Here is a 17411-nt window from a genome sequence, read left to right as displayed (position 1 = left end):
ATTTCACAATATCAGGATGCCTGGACTCCAAAGCCTTGCTTGCTCCCTTCCCTCCTTACACATTAGAGGGGACCTGCTGCGTGCCAGGCACTGCCCTTAGTGCTAGGCTCTACCTACATGGAGATCCCCTCCGGTAATAATAGTAATGAAGAGGGAGATGACCATAGTTCATGGAACACTCACTAAGACACCATTCTAAATACTTTACGTGGATTATGTCACTTATTACTTACAGCGTGGTACGTTTGAGGTAGGAATGGCTACTATCCCCATTTTGCAGCTAGGAAAACTGCGGCACAGGGAGATTGATTAATTTGCTCAAGGCCATACAACCAGGAAATGGCAGAGCCTGGATTTGAACTTCAGACTGTCTAGCTGTCAAGCCTATATTCTTACCTACCACACACCATTCCCCATTTCTTGAAGAGTAAGATTTCTGGTTCTGGTTTCCTTGAGAGCCGGACCCAAGCAGTATCCCTGCAGTGCTCAGCACAGAGCTGGACAGATAAGAGCAGCTGAATAAAATGGGGAGAATTATTGATGCTGAGTCAAGGTCAGCAACCTGGCTCGGAGGGGCAGGTGACCTAGTGTAGGGCCTGGCATGTAGGCGATGCTCCGTGGATGTTTGGTGACTGAATGAAGGCATACACAAATGCAGATCAGCGGAGCGAGCCCTGGACTGGAGGTCTCTCTGCCGCTTACGTGGTCCATAAAAGAGGAAATAAATGCATGACCTCCATGAAGGTTGAGTTTAACCATTGGACCATCACTTGAATCCCGTTCTAGGTTAAGGATCTAGAGCTTATCTCTTGATTTTTTTTTCATTCACTCATCCTTCCATCCATCTAACCATCCCCTCACCTAGTTATCTATATAACAAACCCCGACCATGCATGGCGCTCGGTGTTGGGTTTAACACGACCAACGAGACACGCCTGCCCGTCCAGAGCTCCCAATCTAGTGGAAGAAACAGGTACAGCCTCTGTGGCCGGTAGTGACAGAAGACCCACAGAAACCTGGGACATGAGGGACACTCGTGAAGCAGGCTTGGGAGGGCGGAACAGAGAAGGCTTCCTGGAGGAGGTGAAACCTAGGCTGAGACCCCAAGGTGACACAGGCAAGGGAGGAGGGAAGCGAGGAGACTCTTCTAAGAGAAACAGCATGAGCTGAGGTCTGGTCGGTGGGACCTCAACCGTGATCAAGAGCCCCAAGTCCCCATTACGGATCTGCCAACAGCTGGATGCACGACCTGGGCCACATCCTTTCCCTGCTCCCTGCCTCATTTTCCCCATGTGTAATGGGGAGGTTGCTAGGTGCCCTCTTGGGTATGTTCCTGAAGCTCCCCCACCCCCCATCTCCCAGTTCTGCATCTCAGGAAATGTGAGAGAAACGCTTTTTCTGGCTGCATCCAGGAAGCTACAGATGCACTAGTGTACCCCGGTTCTTGAGGACCCTGAATCCTGGTCCCAGCACCGCTAAGGACTCCACAAGTGACCTGGGGCCACTAGGCCCCCTGCCAGGGCTTCAGGAGTCAGGGGCGATCCGGGTGCCGGCTCCCCTGATGCTCCAGTGGGGCCCGTGCCCATGCCCTCCCGTTGCAGATGCCAAGGGGCTGAGCGACCCGGGCAAGATCAAGCGGCTGCGCTCCCAGGTGCAGGTGAGCCTGGAGGACTACATCAACGACCGCCAGTACGACTCCCGCGGCCGCTTCGGCGAGCTGCTGCTCCTGCTGCCCACCCTGCAGAGCATCACCTGGCAGATGATCGAGCAGATCCAGTTCATCAAGCTCTTCGGCATGGCCAAGATCGACAACCTGCTGCAGGAGATGTTGCTGGGAGGTCCGTGCCAGGCCCAGGAGGGGCTGAGAGGTGGGCGGGGCTCCCGGGCGAGAGAGAAGCCTCACACCTAGCTCACCTCTCCACGCCACTGCCTCCTCCTTCTGTGGCTTTGCCCAGATCCCTTAACCTACCTGGGCCTCCTCAAACCCCTTCCTGGCTTTCTTCATCAAGAATGGGGCCAATGGTCCCTTTATTCAGGCACTGAGAGCCTGGTGTGTGTCAGCCACTGTTCTGAGTGCTGGGGTTGCAGCAGAGAACAAGAGCTCTGCCCTCCAGGAGGTTTCGTGGGAGTGTGTGTGCATGTGTGTGCGCACGTGTGGTTGTGCACATACATGTGCATACACGTGTGCATGGGGCGTGTGGGAACTGACAGTAACCAAGTATACAATAAAGGGGATAACTACAGTTTTGAACTAAGCAGGTAATATGATAGAGTGTAACTGAAAGGGGGCCTATTTTGATAGGTTGGCCAACAGGGACAGACCTCTCCGAAGTGGGGACTTTAGCGCTAAGACCCAATGGATGAAAGAAAGTAGAACATTTAAAAGTCAATAGAAAAAACATTCCAGGCTGAACTAACTCCTAGAAAAGCCCTAAGGCAGGAGAGGTTTGTGTGTTGCAGAAAGAAGGGTAAGGTCATGAGATGGGGTGAGGGGGCGGCATGAGATGAAGACGGTTATGGACAGACACCAAATCATGAGCATACGGTCTTGTAGGCCATGGTCAGAAATCTGGATTTCATTTTCATTGTAACTTTAGCAAGAAGAGTAAAAATCAGACTACTCTTTGAACAAACTACTCGGCATGTTAGGTAGGAAGTGAACTTCCGGGGGGCGCACGAGAGACAGGAGACCCCAGAGAATGTTATTGTCACCAGGCAGGGGTAGGACGGTGGAGGCTGGGGCGGAGGCATGACTGGATAAACTGGATCATCTGCGCAGAGGAAGAACATGCAGGCTTTGCTGACTGATCGGATGTGGGGGGAAGGGGTGGGCCAAGAATGAAACCCACATTTTTGCTTTGAGTGACAGGGACGCTCATGGAATAACTTAACTGAGGAGGAAGATGGAGGGAAAACAGATTGAGGTTGAGATGGTGGTGGCCATGGAGACGAACCAAGAGACCATTTAGACTTCGGCGAAGCTTGAGCTGACCGTAGACATCCGGGAGTTACAGGAGGCAGTTTCATGTTTGAGCCTGTTGCTCGAGCAGGAGTTCAGCTCAGGATGGAAGGCAGCTCCGTGGTGTTCCAGCAATCAGGGGCCATGGTGACAGATATAAAGAAGTAGGGGTCACTGACTTGATGGCCACGATGGGGTGAGAGAATTTTTGCAGTGATAGCACTAAATGAAGTGGGCTGGAAGGGTAGGAGTCAGGATCTAAGCGAGGGTACTTGAACTCAGGACTTTGGAGGTGACATGGTCACTGGTGATGGTATGGCCAAGGGCCACCTCGACAGATATTTGAGACTGGATAATCTTTTTTTGTGGGGGCTGTGGTATACACTAGCTCCATCCCTGGCCTCTTCCCATGAGATACCAGGAGCACCCCTGTAGGAGTGCTGGACAAAAATGTCTTCAGGTATTGTCAAATGTCTCCAGAGGGGCCCAAATCTCCCCCAGTCGAGAACTACTAAGTCATTTCATTTTCACTTTGACCCTGTGAATTATGAATCCAGTGTCATTGAGATCAAGATCAGAACAGGGGTGTCTGGCCGGCTCAGTCAGAAGATCGGGCAAATCTTGATCTCAGGGTCGTGAGTTCGAGCCCCCTGTTGGGTGTAGAGATTGCTTAAAAGTAAAATCTTAAAAAAAAAGAAAAAAGATCAGGATGGAGCTTGTGCCCTGTTGCCAGATAAACTTGGATAAAATAATTAGTCTCTCTGGGCCCTGTAATCTCATCTGTAGAAGGGGACAATAATGATAACGATACCCTCTCTATAGGACTATTGAGAGGATTCAATTATTTCAAACATGAAAAACACTGTAAAATAGTACCTGGCACAAATTAGATGCTCAGTAATTGGTAGCTGTCATTGAAACTTTAGAGGTCTCTTGCAAGCCCTAAAATCCCATCATGGCACACCAGTGACCACAGCCATTACCAAACTATACCTTCTATGGTATTATCATTCTGACACATTTATTTTGGAAGTAGTTACTTTTTCTAGACACTTTGCTAGGCCCTCAAAGAGAAGAAAAATATATCTGTAATTGTAATGCTCATGGACAGAAAAGTAGATGTTCCCAAAAGATGGGTTATAGATACTTTACTATGAGAATTCCAAGGAAGGAGAGGTTTATTTTCTGCTGGAGTGTGGAGAATCAGGAAAGCCTTCCCAAAGGTGGAATTACCTGAGCTGGAATTTTTGGGCTGGTGGACATGGGGGTGTGGAAAAAGCATCTCTCATGGAAGGAACATAGCAAAAGCAGAGATAGGGAAGTACAGGGAACACTTAAGTGCTCTCAGTAGGTTAGTTTGGCTGCAGCAGAGATGGGGGGGGGGGACAAGGCTAAAGGTGAGTTGGCACCAAATGGAAGGACTGGCAAGCTATGTAGCTTTGAGAGCCATTGATTAAATCCATTATATTAATATTCAACCAGTACACTACTAGTTATAATATTTAGATCTCACAGCTTCCTTACAAGTTCCTTCTTTCTTTTAACTTTTGTCCTCTTGGTTCGTTGGGTCCTCTCGGTACCCTCATGAAACCTGTGGATAGGAATGGTAAGCCCCAGTTTACTAACTCAGAAGTAGATAGCCAACAGGCACTGTCAGTGTTGGACAAATGGGTTGATTGGCCACACCTGAGGAAGATGTACCTCAAGGCCCATGGTCTTTATCTCAGACTCTCCATCCTGATTGAGTCCCTCTCTACCTGCAGGGTCCTCCAGTGACACGCCTCATGCCCATCATCCCCTGCACCCACATCTGATGCAGGAACACATGGGCACAAACGTCATCGTTGCCAACACGATGCCCTCTCACCTCAGCAATGGACAGATGTGTGAGTGGCCCCGACCCAGGGGGCAGGCAGGTGGGCAACTTGAGCTCTACTCAGCAAGGGATGAGGTTGGGACCTAAGAGGGGAACCAGGAAGAGGGTGGGTCTAGAAGATGGGAATTGGGATATAACAGTTCTGTGTGCTCCAGGGTGAGGAATGAGGAGTGAGATTGTCTGTTTGGTAAGGCTTTTTTTTCAGTGAGGCCATTTATTCAGTGAGGTAGTTAACAGCCTCTATTGAATGAAGCTGTCCTTGGGATGAGGGATCCATTGGGTGAACACGTCCATTGGGATAAGAATTCCATTAGGTGATGTTGCCTATTAGGTAAAACTGATCTTTGAAGTAAGACTGCCCAATTAGGTAAGATTACCCATTAGACAATTGGGTGAGACTACTCATTGGGTGGGGATGTCCACTGGTCTAGATGGTCCTCCCAGGTGAAATCTCACAAGAGTGAGTTTGTCATTGGACAAAGTTTTCCAAAAAGTAAGGTTATCATTGGGATGAGGTGGTCCACTAAAATGAGATTGCATTTCATTGAGACTGTCCTTTGGGAAACTTGTCCATCAAATAAAGTTGGCCAAGTGGCTCATGGTGTGAGTCAAATACGTGATGCTGTGAGGCCAATTAGTTTCCATTATTCATCTACCTCAATATCAAAAAAATGGTATTTTTGGAGCCAGTTGGCCAGACACTTGGGTCTCATCATCTGCTGCTCTTTCTCTCCAAGAAAGGATGTTGCTGTCACATGTCCCATTGTCCTTGAAGAGAGTCAGAATTGGGCCCTGGTTTGGGAGAAGCAGCCCAGATCTCCATGTTAAATGGTGGAGGAGATGGGGGTTGGTAGGACCTGGTCAGAAGCCTCTGGCCATACCTGGCCCAGCCACAGCCTTCCAGACCTCACCAGACTTAGACTTCATGATCTGGGACTCAGAAGGTTTGAGCTAGAGGAGAACTTAGACATTGTCTGGTTTAAGTCTCTCGTTTTATAGAAGAAGAAACTAATTCAGAGAGGGGGGAAAAACTTTCCCAGGACTCTTTGGTTACTCCCCAAAGGTTGGAATTCTCAGCAGCCCCTGTCTGTCTCTCTGTCCTTCCAGCCACCCCTGAGACTCCACAGCCCTCACCGCCAGGTGGCTCGGGGTCTGAGCCCTACAAGCTCCTGCCAGGAGCGATTGCCACGATCGTCAAGCCCCCCTCCGCCATCCCCCAGCCGACCATCACCAAGCAGGAAGTCATCTAGCAAGCCGCTGGGGGTCGGGGGCTCTGCTGGCCCCCCAGCCCCCACAGAGAGCCCCGGTGGTCACTTGTTCATAGTGAGGAAAGCCGTGACAACAAGGCCAGTCTCAGGGCAGCAGTGGAAAGACAAGGGGACCAAGAACTTAGGCTGTGGGCCACATCCCATTGCTACCCTCCATCCCCTGCTCTGGATGACGGGGCTTTGACTTGGGGAGACCCCAGCTGGAAAATCCGCTGCTGCCTTGGACAGCTCTTCTCTTGCTGAAGCCACTGCCTTCCCCTTCATCATCCTACCCCCGACTTCTTCAGCCCGAAAGGACAGCTGTCTGGAGACGACATGGGACCTTGCTTAAACACAGCTCCCTCCCCCCTCAGACTGGTACTTCTTTCACCAAGTACTGTCCTAGTCCCCAGACACAGAGCCCTTCAAGGCTGGGTCAGATCGGGGCATCTGACCCCTCCCTGTTCTGCTGCCCTAACCTCCAGCGCTCCTCTCCACCTGCCACTGTCACCTTCCTCAGCCGTCCTAATTTCACCACAGACACCTCTCCAGAGGCTGAAGAAGACTTGCAGACAATCCCCCAGTCATTTCAGGAGCATTTTTAAAGCACTAGCTGGGCTAGGCACAGTGTGGGAGACTGTTGAGAAGGAAGACACCATTCCGCCTCTAACCCATGGCTCTTCCCTTCTTAGGGAATCGGGCCGGTACTCGGGGTGATGCTCCCCACAGGCTGTCAAGAATGAGAGGACAGTCCAAGGAGGACAATTGCAACAGGAACTTGGAGAGGCCAAGGTGGTCAGAGGAAGCACTGGGAAAGGGGGGCAGACTCTGCACTGGGCCTTTAAGGAAGGGCTGGATTCCAGCCGGTGGAGCAGATGAGAAAGGACTTTCCAAGGAGGGGCAGACAGTCTGGGCAAGGCCCCAGGTTGGAAAAGGACGTAGCAAGGAGGCAATGGAAAGACCAGGCTGTCTGGAGCAGCATAGGGGTCTTGAATGCCAGGACTGAGGCACTGAGGTTTGGGCCCTGAGGCTGAGAGCAGCTGGGGAGGATGTGCAGTGGGTTGGGAGGGAGCAGGGAGGTCAGAAGGGGACGATGGCGTGATCCAGATGGTGTGATCCAGGTGAGAGCGAGGAGACCTGGAGACGAAGATGGATGGGTGCACGCTCAGCTCAGAAGGATGTCAGGGAGGAATTACCCCCCTCCAGGGCCTGTCTCAAATTCTGCTTCGTTTCTGGCACTGTGTTAAGGCATTCGACATGCATCATCTTGCATCCTCTCTATTACCCAGAGACTGTTGCAGAAGACGAAATTAAGATCTAAGTGGTTAAGTGATTTTCCTGAAACTCACACAGCTAGTAAGTAGCTGAGTCAGGATTGGATCCCAGGTCTGCCTGGATCAGAACAAGAGTTCTTAACCAGGGTGGTGGAGCATCTCTGAAAGGGGCCCTCGTCCTCACTGTGATCCAGTTGAGGGCCTTCTCGCCCCTGTCATTAGCCTCAGAAGCCGAAGTCTTACTCTTCCTGGGGGCCCTGCCCACACCCAGGATGAAGACTGGCTTGAGGTTACACTAGTGTCCAGGCAGGGTCCAGCATCCTGTCTGCTGAAGACCAGGAGAACTCATAACTCTTGGACCCCTTTCCTCTCTTCACTCCCCAAGTCTGGGGGAGGGGCGTCAGGGGTCTGGTTCTTAGGAGATGGACCTATGTAGCCTGGCGGTCCAGGAGTGGGATAGTTTGGGTGGGCCAAGGGAGAGCTGAGAAGGCCTGGGTTTGAGCACCGCTTTGGAAACATTAAGCCCCAAAATGGAACAGCCAGCACATCATCCATGGGAATTTTGGTGTCTTTGGGAAAATTCTGGAGAAGGTCACTAGCTAGTGGGAACAAAAGCGATGTGTTCTTGGGGTGGAGCTGTGCTTAGGTAGAAGAGTGAACAGTTAGACTTGCCACCTATCCCCACCCCATGCTGACCCTTCTGAGTGGATGGGGGCAGGACCACAGTGCCCCAAAATTCCACCATTAGTGATTGCTTTTTGTGGCAGAGGCATGAGGGATTTGAGGGCAGTATGTCCACTCTATATCTCCAGTGGTCCCAGGCGTGGCCTACCCATGCCACCAAGCCAAGTCCCAGTCCTAGGAGAGACTATCCCCTGCTCAGAGCTCTCAGGCCATCCCTCACTCCGAGTCCCCAGAAATCCCAGTCAGGGAACCCAGACTCATCTGGCGTAAGGTGGAGAAGCTGGAATCTTTCTGCCATTGTGGTCATTCCCACCCTTTGCTCCTCTAGCCCCCAGTGTCGCTCAGGCCTCAGTTATGGGAGCGGAAGTTGAGGTAAGAATTTTCCACATGTTGGAGTAGGGTTGCAGTGGCTTTTAACAGTGGCAGTCTTCTGGGTCAGGGGCTCAGTCCTCAGCCCCAAATTAACCCTTCCAGGAGGAGATGTCCATTCTATGTTAATAATTTTATTGTGATGTAGGAAACCTGAAACGAAGAGCAGTTTACTTTTCTGATTCTGAGGACATGGCATTGGAAAATCTTTCTCTCTCTTGCCACCTGAGTTCTGGTCCTAAAATACAAAATCTGGAGAACTGAACAAGGGTTGGAGGGGCAAGCAGTTCCTCCAGTGCCTCCCCTGAGACAGCCTCTTCTCTGGGCAGCTCTCAGGAGCTTCCAGAATCCACATGACTCCCTGCAGCATGGCTAGAGGAGAGGGTCAAAGACGGATGCTCCTGGATTTTTTGTGATGACCAAGCCAATTACTTATGCCAAATTGTTCTGTGATTTTCCCTGATTGGGATGAATTGTGAAATTCACACCAAGTGATTCTGGAAGCGGGCTGCTTCCCATGGGTGTGAATACCACCAGCTCCCGTGCTGACCCCTGAGCCCGTCACTGCCGCCCAATGGGGCAAAGAAGCAAAAAAAACCCATTTCTTACTCTTGTGTGTTTTAACAAAAGTTTATAAAGCAAAATAAATGGCACATATGTTTTCTAAGTCCTTGGATGGGTGTCCTTTCTTCCATGTCAGGTGTTAGAAACAATGAGAATAGCCAGGTAGTCTTTTACGCTGTGCAAAATGCTTTTATATGCATTACTGCTTTTTCATCTCACATCAAGAGGTAAGCAGGTTAGACATTGTTACCCCTGTCCCGCTCCCCCCTTTAGAGCTGAGACAACTGCGGCTCAGGGTAGCGGTAGAAGTGGGACTCTAACTCTGATCCTGGTTCCAAGTGCTCACTGTGGAGACAGAGCGAAAGTCAGTCCTCCTCCTTGAAGAGGGGATGGATGTGGGGGGGCAGTGATGGAAAGATCTGGGAGAATGGCAACAGGGTCTGAGATGGAACCCAATTCTGGGTCATTGCCAGGGACCTGGGCCAACGGCAGGCCATAGGGGATGGGTAGGCAGGGGGAAATTTCATAAAAGCAAGTGTTTTTTAAAAAGAACAAAGGCAAGGACACACTCGAGAATTTCTAGCCAGGTCTATGGCCACCTTGGTCCTTTCCCCTGATGAACTAGGTAGGTGGGCTCGTGCCGTGGCCAGCACGTACCCCAACCTCATAATCACTCAGGGGTGTGCACTGGAGAGCCCACTGTTAGCTTTTCTTCCCAACTTCATGTTTGGCAGTGTGGCACTGACGGTGACGGTGGGACAAGAACGGGTGAGAGCTACAGATCAAGGCTTTCCCCCTGGGGAGCGAGCGGCTACCCATCACCAGCACACCATGGCATTCAGCGATGGCAGGGCGGGGCTTGCTGGCTGGCTGGACTCTGGGTGCACAGGTGTGGGAACACTCAAAGATGAGGGCAGAGCAGGGCGATGCTTTCAGCTTCCCCAAGGGAGGTGACAACAGCTGTGGTCTGGGAGTCACAGATCAGTGTAACTCGGCTTCTCCGAGCCTCATCTGTAAACTGGGAATGACGCCTCCCTCTGGCGGTGTTGTCAGGATTAACTTGAATGAGACCACAGTAACTGTTAAGAGCTTTTGGGTATGAGGTGCCCACCACCCCACTGAGAGCTCAGTGTGAACTCTCCACCCAGACCCTTTCTAATGAGAAGCTGATCATCAAGTTCTCCAGCCTCAAGAGCACCCATTCATTGCGTGCAGATCCCTGAGGCCACTCCTGCCTTCCGCTGTCCCTCCCCTCCCCTCCCCTCCCCTCCTGAGCTCCAGGAAATGTTTTCCATAATGTTGCAACCCCAGCCTTGTCCATGCGGCTGCCAGCATGGACATGGGGGCTGGGGGCCAGGGGAGGCTACTCAGTCCTAGACTGTGCTTAATAAATCCATATCAAAACCATAAACCCAGGGCTGCTATAAATCCCTCTGGCCTTGGCTCCTCCACCTCATTAGCCCTTTGCCCCAGTTAATCTCAAATCTCAGCGTGGGCGGCCAGAGCCTCCAGTCTGATTTTCATTTCAGTTGCAAAACAACATCAGCTTGGGTGACAAACAGCAGATCCACTCATCCCCGGGTTAGAGTGGATGAAACCGAGATTCAGAGAGGCAAAGGAACCTGTCCTGCGGCACACAGCTAGGGAGCCACTGAGCCAGAACTTGAATCCATGCCACTTCTACCAACCCAGGTAGCCTCGCTGAGAACTGGGACCTGGTCCCCTACCTACAAAGGTTGCTTCCAAAGCCATGATGTTCAAAGCTTTTTATCCCATTATTCCAAATGTCACCCCGTTGCTCAGAGTGGGGATGAGAAGTGGAGGTGATAGGCTGCATGAAGCTCCGTAGGGAGTTCCATGCAGTGGGAATGACCCATCACCCCAAATTGGTGGGGATGCCCTACTTCCTCTTTCACGGAACCCAGATCACCTTTGATCTACATTTCTCAAATCAGAATGTCCTATGTAAATTCCAGGATGTGATCTAAGAGACCAGAATCCCAGGATTCCGAGTAGCTGTTTGATGATAGTGGAACTCAAAACCAAATCCTGATTCCAAGGACAACATTTGACTTCTTCCTCTTTGCCAGACTTTTCTGGACAGAATTTGATCCTCACAATAACCCCCCGAGTTGGGCACCTTGTTGTTCTATTTTACAAATGAGGAAGGGACTTGCCCAAGGTCCATAACTGATGTGACAGCTCGGATTCAAACTGCCAGTTGTCTGACACCAGGGGCCACCATGATCGAGGAGGACGTCGATGACTGGGTCACTGCATGGTGGGCACAGAAATAGTCAATGGGCCAAGCCTCTTGCCAAAGCGTCCTGGGGGTTATGATGATGCAATATCGCAAGGTGCCTCCTTCGTGGATCTTCCGATTTTCCTTTGCAGAGGGAAAAAACCCAAGCAGTTGAATATTAAGAGCCCAAGGAGTGAGAGTGACCGGCAGTGAGATGGTTGTTTGAGGGAATGATTGCTGTGGTTGGGGAAAGGGATGGCGTGCTCTTGCAGGGGAAGGATCAGGTGCTAGGAAGGCAGAGAAAAGACAGAAGCACATTCAGGATTGAGGAGAGACAGCTGAGCAGGAAGTCGGGGCAAGTAACAGGAAATGCAACCTGTGGATGGGAGGAAGGACAGGGACCAGCTTCCCACCCCATAGTCATTGCACACGCCACCTAATGTTGTCCCTGTGTATCCCGAAATCCCTCAGCATGCCACTGAAGTCTTCATCCCACACCTGCAAGCACGCTATGGTGGCTCACCCCCCACCCCTCCCCCAGGTGGTAAGGACCTCAAACGCTGGGCAAATGGAAACAGGAAACCACCTGGAGATTTGCGATCAGGGGAAGGCTGTGGCCAGATCTGTATACAATGAGAAGCTCTTAGAAGTTTTTAAATAGGGCGGTGATGCAATCTTAGAAGCTCACTCTTGGCTGTGTAGAGAGCAGACAACATGGAACGGGAGTGAAAGCAGCGAAGCCCAGGGGCGCTGTGAGAGGTCTAGGGGAGAGAGCATGGCAACTGGGACAAGAGTGGGGTGGTAGGCAGCGTTCGAAGGGAACGCCAAGACTCCTGCCCCCTGGTCTGTACACGCCATCTCTCAATTATTCAAACAGACGCTAATGTGGGTGCTGCCGTGAAGGGATTCTGCAGATGTAATGAAGGTCCCCAACCAGTTGACCTGGTGATAGGGAGATCACCCTTGGTGGGTCTGCCCTAAACAGCTGAGCCCTTCAAAGGAGCTGCTTTCTTTCTGGCAAATGAAATGAGAAGCGTGAGAGGGATTTGAGGTCGGGGGTAGGCTCCATGCCAGCTTTGAAGATGGAGGGAGCCCCATGGCAAGGAATGCAGGCAGACTCTAGAAATGGACAGCGACCCCCAGCTAACAGCCAGCTGGGAAACTGTCATCTCCATCCCACAACCATGAGGAACCAAATCCAGGCAACAACCTGAATGAGCCTTGGAAATGGATCCTTCCCTGGAACCTTCAGGTAGGAATGCAGCCCAGCCCAGGTAGGAAGGCAGTCTTGTAAGACCGTGGGCTGAGAACCCCGTCACGCCATGCCTGGACTTCTGACTGGACACGGAGATAGTAAATGAGTTTTGTTTCAAGCCATTAAGTCTGGAGTAATGTGTTACGGGGCACTGAAGATGAATAGAGGTGGTGGAAGGGGCAAGATGGCCAGATCGGGATTCAGCCAAAAGCTTGCTAATGGGTGGGATGTGTGAAGGGAAGAAAAGAAGTAGCTGTGGGACTGCTGGTCCCGATTATTGAAATGAGGAATACTGGGGGACTGCAGGTTTGGGGGAGCTAGCGATTTGGGTAGCTGTAGAGTTGGGGGCTATAGATTTAGGGGTCTGAGATTTGGGGAGCTATAGATTTGAGGGGGGCAGTAGATCCAGGAAACCATAGGTTTTGGGCAGTAGAGCTGGGTTTGAAAGCAGAGTTCTGTTGGGAATGTTTGGTTTGGTTTGAGATGCCAATGAAACATCCAAGAAATCACTGGATATACAAGCCTAGAGCTCAGGGCAAAGTTGGGTTGGAGAGAAGTCCAAGTCATAAGCATAGATGTAATTTAAAAGCCAGATGGGAATGCTGTTCAGCAAGAACAAGGAGCAAACCACCGATCCAAGCAAACTGGGTCTCAAATGCATCGTTCTGAGTGTGAGATGTCAGACCCCAAAGGCTACATGCAATAGGGTTCCATCTCTATGATATTCTGGAAGAGACAAAATTCTAGGGTCAGGCACTGTCCTTGCCAGGGGCAGGGGTGGGGGTGGAGGGTCCAATACGAAGGGGCCTAGTGGAGGGGGATCACAGAAATGTTCTGTATCTTGACTCTGGTGGTGGTTACATGTCTGTATACACTTGCCCAAACTTGCAGAACCATACCTTCAAGAGAGTTAAGTTTTAGAACATGGAAATGTCTACCTTCATATAAAAAATGAAAGAAAAAGAAAGCCAAGTGGTTGATGGAACTCATTTAAAGAGGGAGCGTAGCCAGCAGCGATGCAGGTGAGGACTTCACCCTGGACCACGCCACCATCCAGGCTGGAAGGAAGAAGAGGCACAAAGAACAAATGGGATGGAAATCGATGGTGAGGGAAAGGGGCTCAAGCCACATCCGTTGCAGGCCTACTACAGGCTAAGTGCTCGCTGACACACTTGTCTGGAGTGACCACCTCAGTGAGGCTGTGAGGCAGGTAACATCCACTGTCCTTGTGCAGACGAGAGCAAGTGACTTGCCCTGGGGCCACACGGCGTGTCCGAGGGACAACATCAGGAGAGCCGTACTGGTGTGCCCTGCAACCAATACCCTGTTTGTTGAATGAATGAGTGAAGAAATCCGTATCACTGTGCTCCAGGTGCTGGAGGTTTCACCACCAGGTTCACGCTGAGGATATGAGAACGCGGTATTTTTAGAGAAGTTGGGGCCATAAAACTTGTTCCATGTTCCTAACTTGTGTAATGCCCGGCCCCGCCCCCCGTGGCTCTGAAATTGCTCCCCGGCCTTGGGAAGGGCTCCCAGGCTTATCTCAGGGGGAGAGTGAAACTGTAAAAGCCTTTATAGCTTGAGATCACGTCTGGCAGGGGCAGTGATTGTCGCCATAAAACAGAGCAGCCCTGTGAGGGCAATGCCCCAGGCCGGGAGAGTCAGGGGACACTTGAGTAATGCCAAGGGACAGCCACTGCTGAGCCAGGCACACGGGGCCTGTGGTCAGGGCCCGTCACACACTTATCACGTTCCGTGCTTGCCTAAACCCCAGGAGGCTCATTACACCTGGCTTAATTAATTTAAAGCGGTTATTGTGATATATTTACGAAGCGCCTTTTTTCTCCTTGTATCTCTGAAGGTAGGATGGGTCTGTAAGTCAACGGCATCCCATAGGTGGTGAGATCAGGTGGCAGTCATGACCTGGTTGGTTCTGGTCCTTACTCCCGGTGGCCTGAGCGCTCACCCTGTGTATTTCATCCCAAACGATTTAGGGACCGCCGAGGGAGGGACACGAGCCCTGGCTGTTTCCTGAAAACCCTCTGTTGACACCTAATAGGAGCAACGGAAGCACTAGCATCAACCTTGCAGGAGAGGAGCAGGTGGGAAGGAAAGCCTGGAGACCATGGAGTGGAACATGGTTTCAAGAACCGCCAGGTGAGCCAAGCTCTCGGTGTGTGGAGGACAGCACTGCTCGAACAAACACGGACGAGGAACAGTCCGTGCGAGCGGCAGAGTTATCTAGACGAGCTGCGTGCTGACCGTGAGGAAGTTTTCCGAGTTCCCTAATTCATTTCACTTATATTTTCCTTTGTATTTATGCACAAGGGTGACACGCGATTTTTAAAACAGTAAGTCAGTCTCTGAGCTCTTTACTAAATATAAAACAAGCATTCTAAACCATAAGAAGGCACTATGTCATAATTTCATTGTCAGTGTGTTTTCTTTCTTAGTGATATACCCAATGCCAGTGCCTCTGACAGCTGAAGCATCCTAGGTGAGACTCCACTCATTTCGTACACGAGAAAACTGAGAACACAGGGCACAGGGCAGGTAAGCGATGAAGCCAGGATTCTGACAACAGACTGTGTGCTCTTTCTGACATCCAAGGCTGCCTTAGACATGGACATTGACTTTCCTTTCTGCCTCCAAGGCCTTGCCCCCAGCCAACTTCAGCCTGCCATCCCAGGGGGGCTCTGGGAGGCCGCGAACTGCCCTATTGTTCAAAATTCAAGCAGGAGACAATGTGCAAGGTGCCCTCTGCCCAATGGACCAACCACTGCTGTGACCGATTGCCCAAGTCAGCAACCCCAGCCTGGCCAAACCCGTGAACAGAACCTTCGGGCTTTCCCTAGGACTGTGGTGTATGTGCCCAATACAACCCCACTTCTAATCATGGGGTCTGGCTCCAAGCAGACTGGGCTCTCACCTCATTTTACAGATGAGGAAATTAAGGCCCAGAGAGGTGGCCTGACTCTCTCAAGGTCACACACAAGTCCGTGTCAGGAAAGAGTCTGGAATCCAGGACTCAAAATCCAGTGTTCTTTCCAACTTCACAGATCGCCTAGATCCGGAACAGGCAGGCAGAGATGGGAGAGCAATCACTCAAAGTGGGTCAAAAGAAAGGACATTATGGCAAGAAGGATTGCCGAGTCCTGCACACATAGCAAAGTTTGCAAAATGTCTTTATCTGGGTCTCATTGACACCAACAAGTTCTAGGACAGCTGTGCTTAGAGGGGCAGCAGAAGCACTGTGTCGCTCAGAGGCGGGGGCAAACTACAGGCATCTCTCCCACCCCTACCAGATCCTACTTCTCCCTCTTAGAAGCCTCCAATGGCTTCCCACCACCCCTAGAACAAAATTCAAAGCCTTTACTGGGGCGCCCAGACCCTATACGACACGGCTCTGACCACTTCTCCAAAATCATCTTCTACCACTCTGCCCCTCGGTCACTCCACTGCAGCCCCCTTGGCCTCCTCCCTGGTCTTCAACACACCAAACCTGTTCTCATTTCACAGCCTGATGTCTCCCTTTTCTGGAACACTCACTCTTTCCCCGGCTCCTCCTGTGGCTGCTTTCTTCTAACCATTCTGATCTCTGCTCAAATGTCACCTCTTAAAAAGACCTTCCCTGACCAACTTAGCTAAATATACGAGGCTTTGCAGGCTATAGTCTCTGCTGCAACTGCCTAAATCTTCTGTTACAGCGTGAAAACAGCCATAAACAATAACTAAGTGAATGGGCGTGACTGAGTACCAATAAAACTTTATTTACAAAAGCAGGCAGCAGGCCAGATTGGACCAATGACTCTCCTTTGCTGACCTGTACTTTAATTTATTGTCTTGTGTGATTTCCTTCATTGTGCTTACAACTATTGAAACTATCTATTTTTTGTGTATTGATTTATTGTCTTCCTCTACCCTTCCCCGAGACTGTTAACTCTAAGAGCAGGGACGTTGTCAGTTTTATTCAGCACTGCTGTGGTCACCAGCCTTCAAGATGGCCCCCAATGAGCCCCACTTCCTGATATTCACACATTGTGAGGTCCTCTCCCAACCTGACCAGGACTGCCCTGTGTAATCCCCAAGGATACTGTGGAAATGAAAAAATGTGACTTTCAAGGCCAGGTTAAAAAAGGCATTGTGACTTCCATTTTGCCATCTTGGATTACTTGCTCTGAGAAAGCCGGCAGCCATGTTGTAAGGACATCAGGCAGCCTTGTGGTGAAGTCCACACAGAGGGGGGGCTGAGGTCTCCTGTCAACGGCTAGCCACGTGGATGAGACATCGGCACCACAGGAAGCCTTCGGGTGACCATGGCCCTGGCGGACACTCTGACGGCAACCTCATGAGAGACTAAGCCAGACCATCCGGCTAGCCACTCCTGAAGTCCTACCATGCAAAAACTATGAGATAATACATTTTCTTTAAATCACGATAATTGACTATGTAGCCATAGATAAAACACAGTTGCCAACACAGTGTCTGTACATAATGTGTGCTTAACAAATATTCCCTAATAAATAAGTTTGGTGCTTAATACATATTATGGAAGGATATAAATACATGTAAAAATATAAATTAAATATATGGAAGAGCACAACTAAGACTTTCCTAATACACTAACACTCCTTGGACAAGTTACCTGTGCAAGAATTCTTCCCACCTTGAGGTCCTGCTTTGGGAATTCGCAGTTTGTATTTCTAATACTCTCTAAATTGATGATTATACAATTCTGAGATTTCAGGTTTTTGTTTTGCCAAATCCATGATTCTCAAATTTTATGATTCTGTGATTCTAACATACTAAGATTTATTTAACAATACATATCTTTGCTCAGCGACTCTTCACCGCAGGCACGGTGCCAGGAACTAGGGGTTCAGTAGAGAAAAGATGACCCCCGTTTCTGCCTTCCGATAACTCATGTGGCCGATGGGGACA

General features: G+C 50.5%; 1 protein-coding gene across 10 annotated transcripts in view; it reads left to right on the top strand.

Moving 5' to 3' along the window:
- HNF4A (hepatocyte nuclear factor 4 alpha) overlaps window positions 1-9076 on the top strand; it is a 58700-nt gene extending 49624 nt beyond the window's left edge. For 3 of the 10 annotated variants that reach the window (XM_048222147.2, XM_044385835.3, XM_026503564.4), the window contains exons 8-10: window positions 1602-1838; window positions 4723-4875; window positions 5943-9076. In XM_048222147.2, coding sequence (XP_048078104.1) covers window positions 1602-1838; window positions 4723-4875; window positions 5943-6085 — 533 coding nt within the window. In that variant the 3' untranslated portion in view covers window positions 6086-9076. Of the gene's footprint in view, window positions 1-1601; window positions 1869-4722; window positions 4876-5942 lie in introns of all 10 variants that reach the window. The other 7 variants (XM_048222148.2, XM_044385838.2, XM_026503566.4 and 4 more) reach the window with 3 other exon arrangements.
- Window positions 9077-17411: the final 8335 nt, after the last annotated feature.

The sequence above is a fragment of the Ursus arctos genome, unplaced genomic scaffold, assembly GCF_023065955.2.
Source record: "Ursus arctos isolate Adak ecotype North America unplaced genomic scaffold, UrsArc2.0 scaffold_16, whole genome shotgun sequence".
NCBI classification, from domain to species: domain Eukaryota; kingdom Metazoa; phylum Chordata; class Mammalia; order Carnivora; family Ursidae; genus Ursus; species Ursus arctos.
The sequence above is the reverse complement of the archived record's forward strand: the minus strand, read 5'-3'. Positions and strand labels throughout refer to the sequence as shown.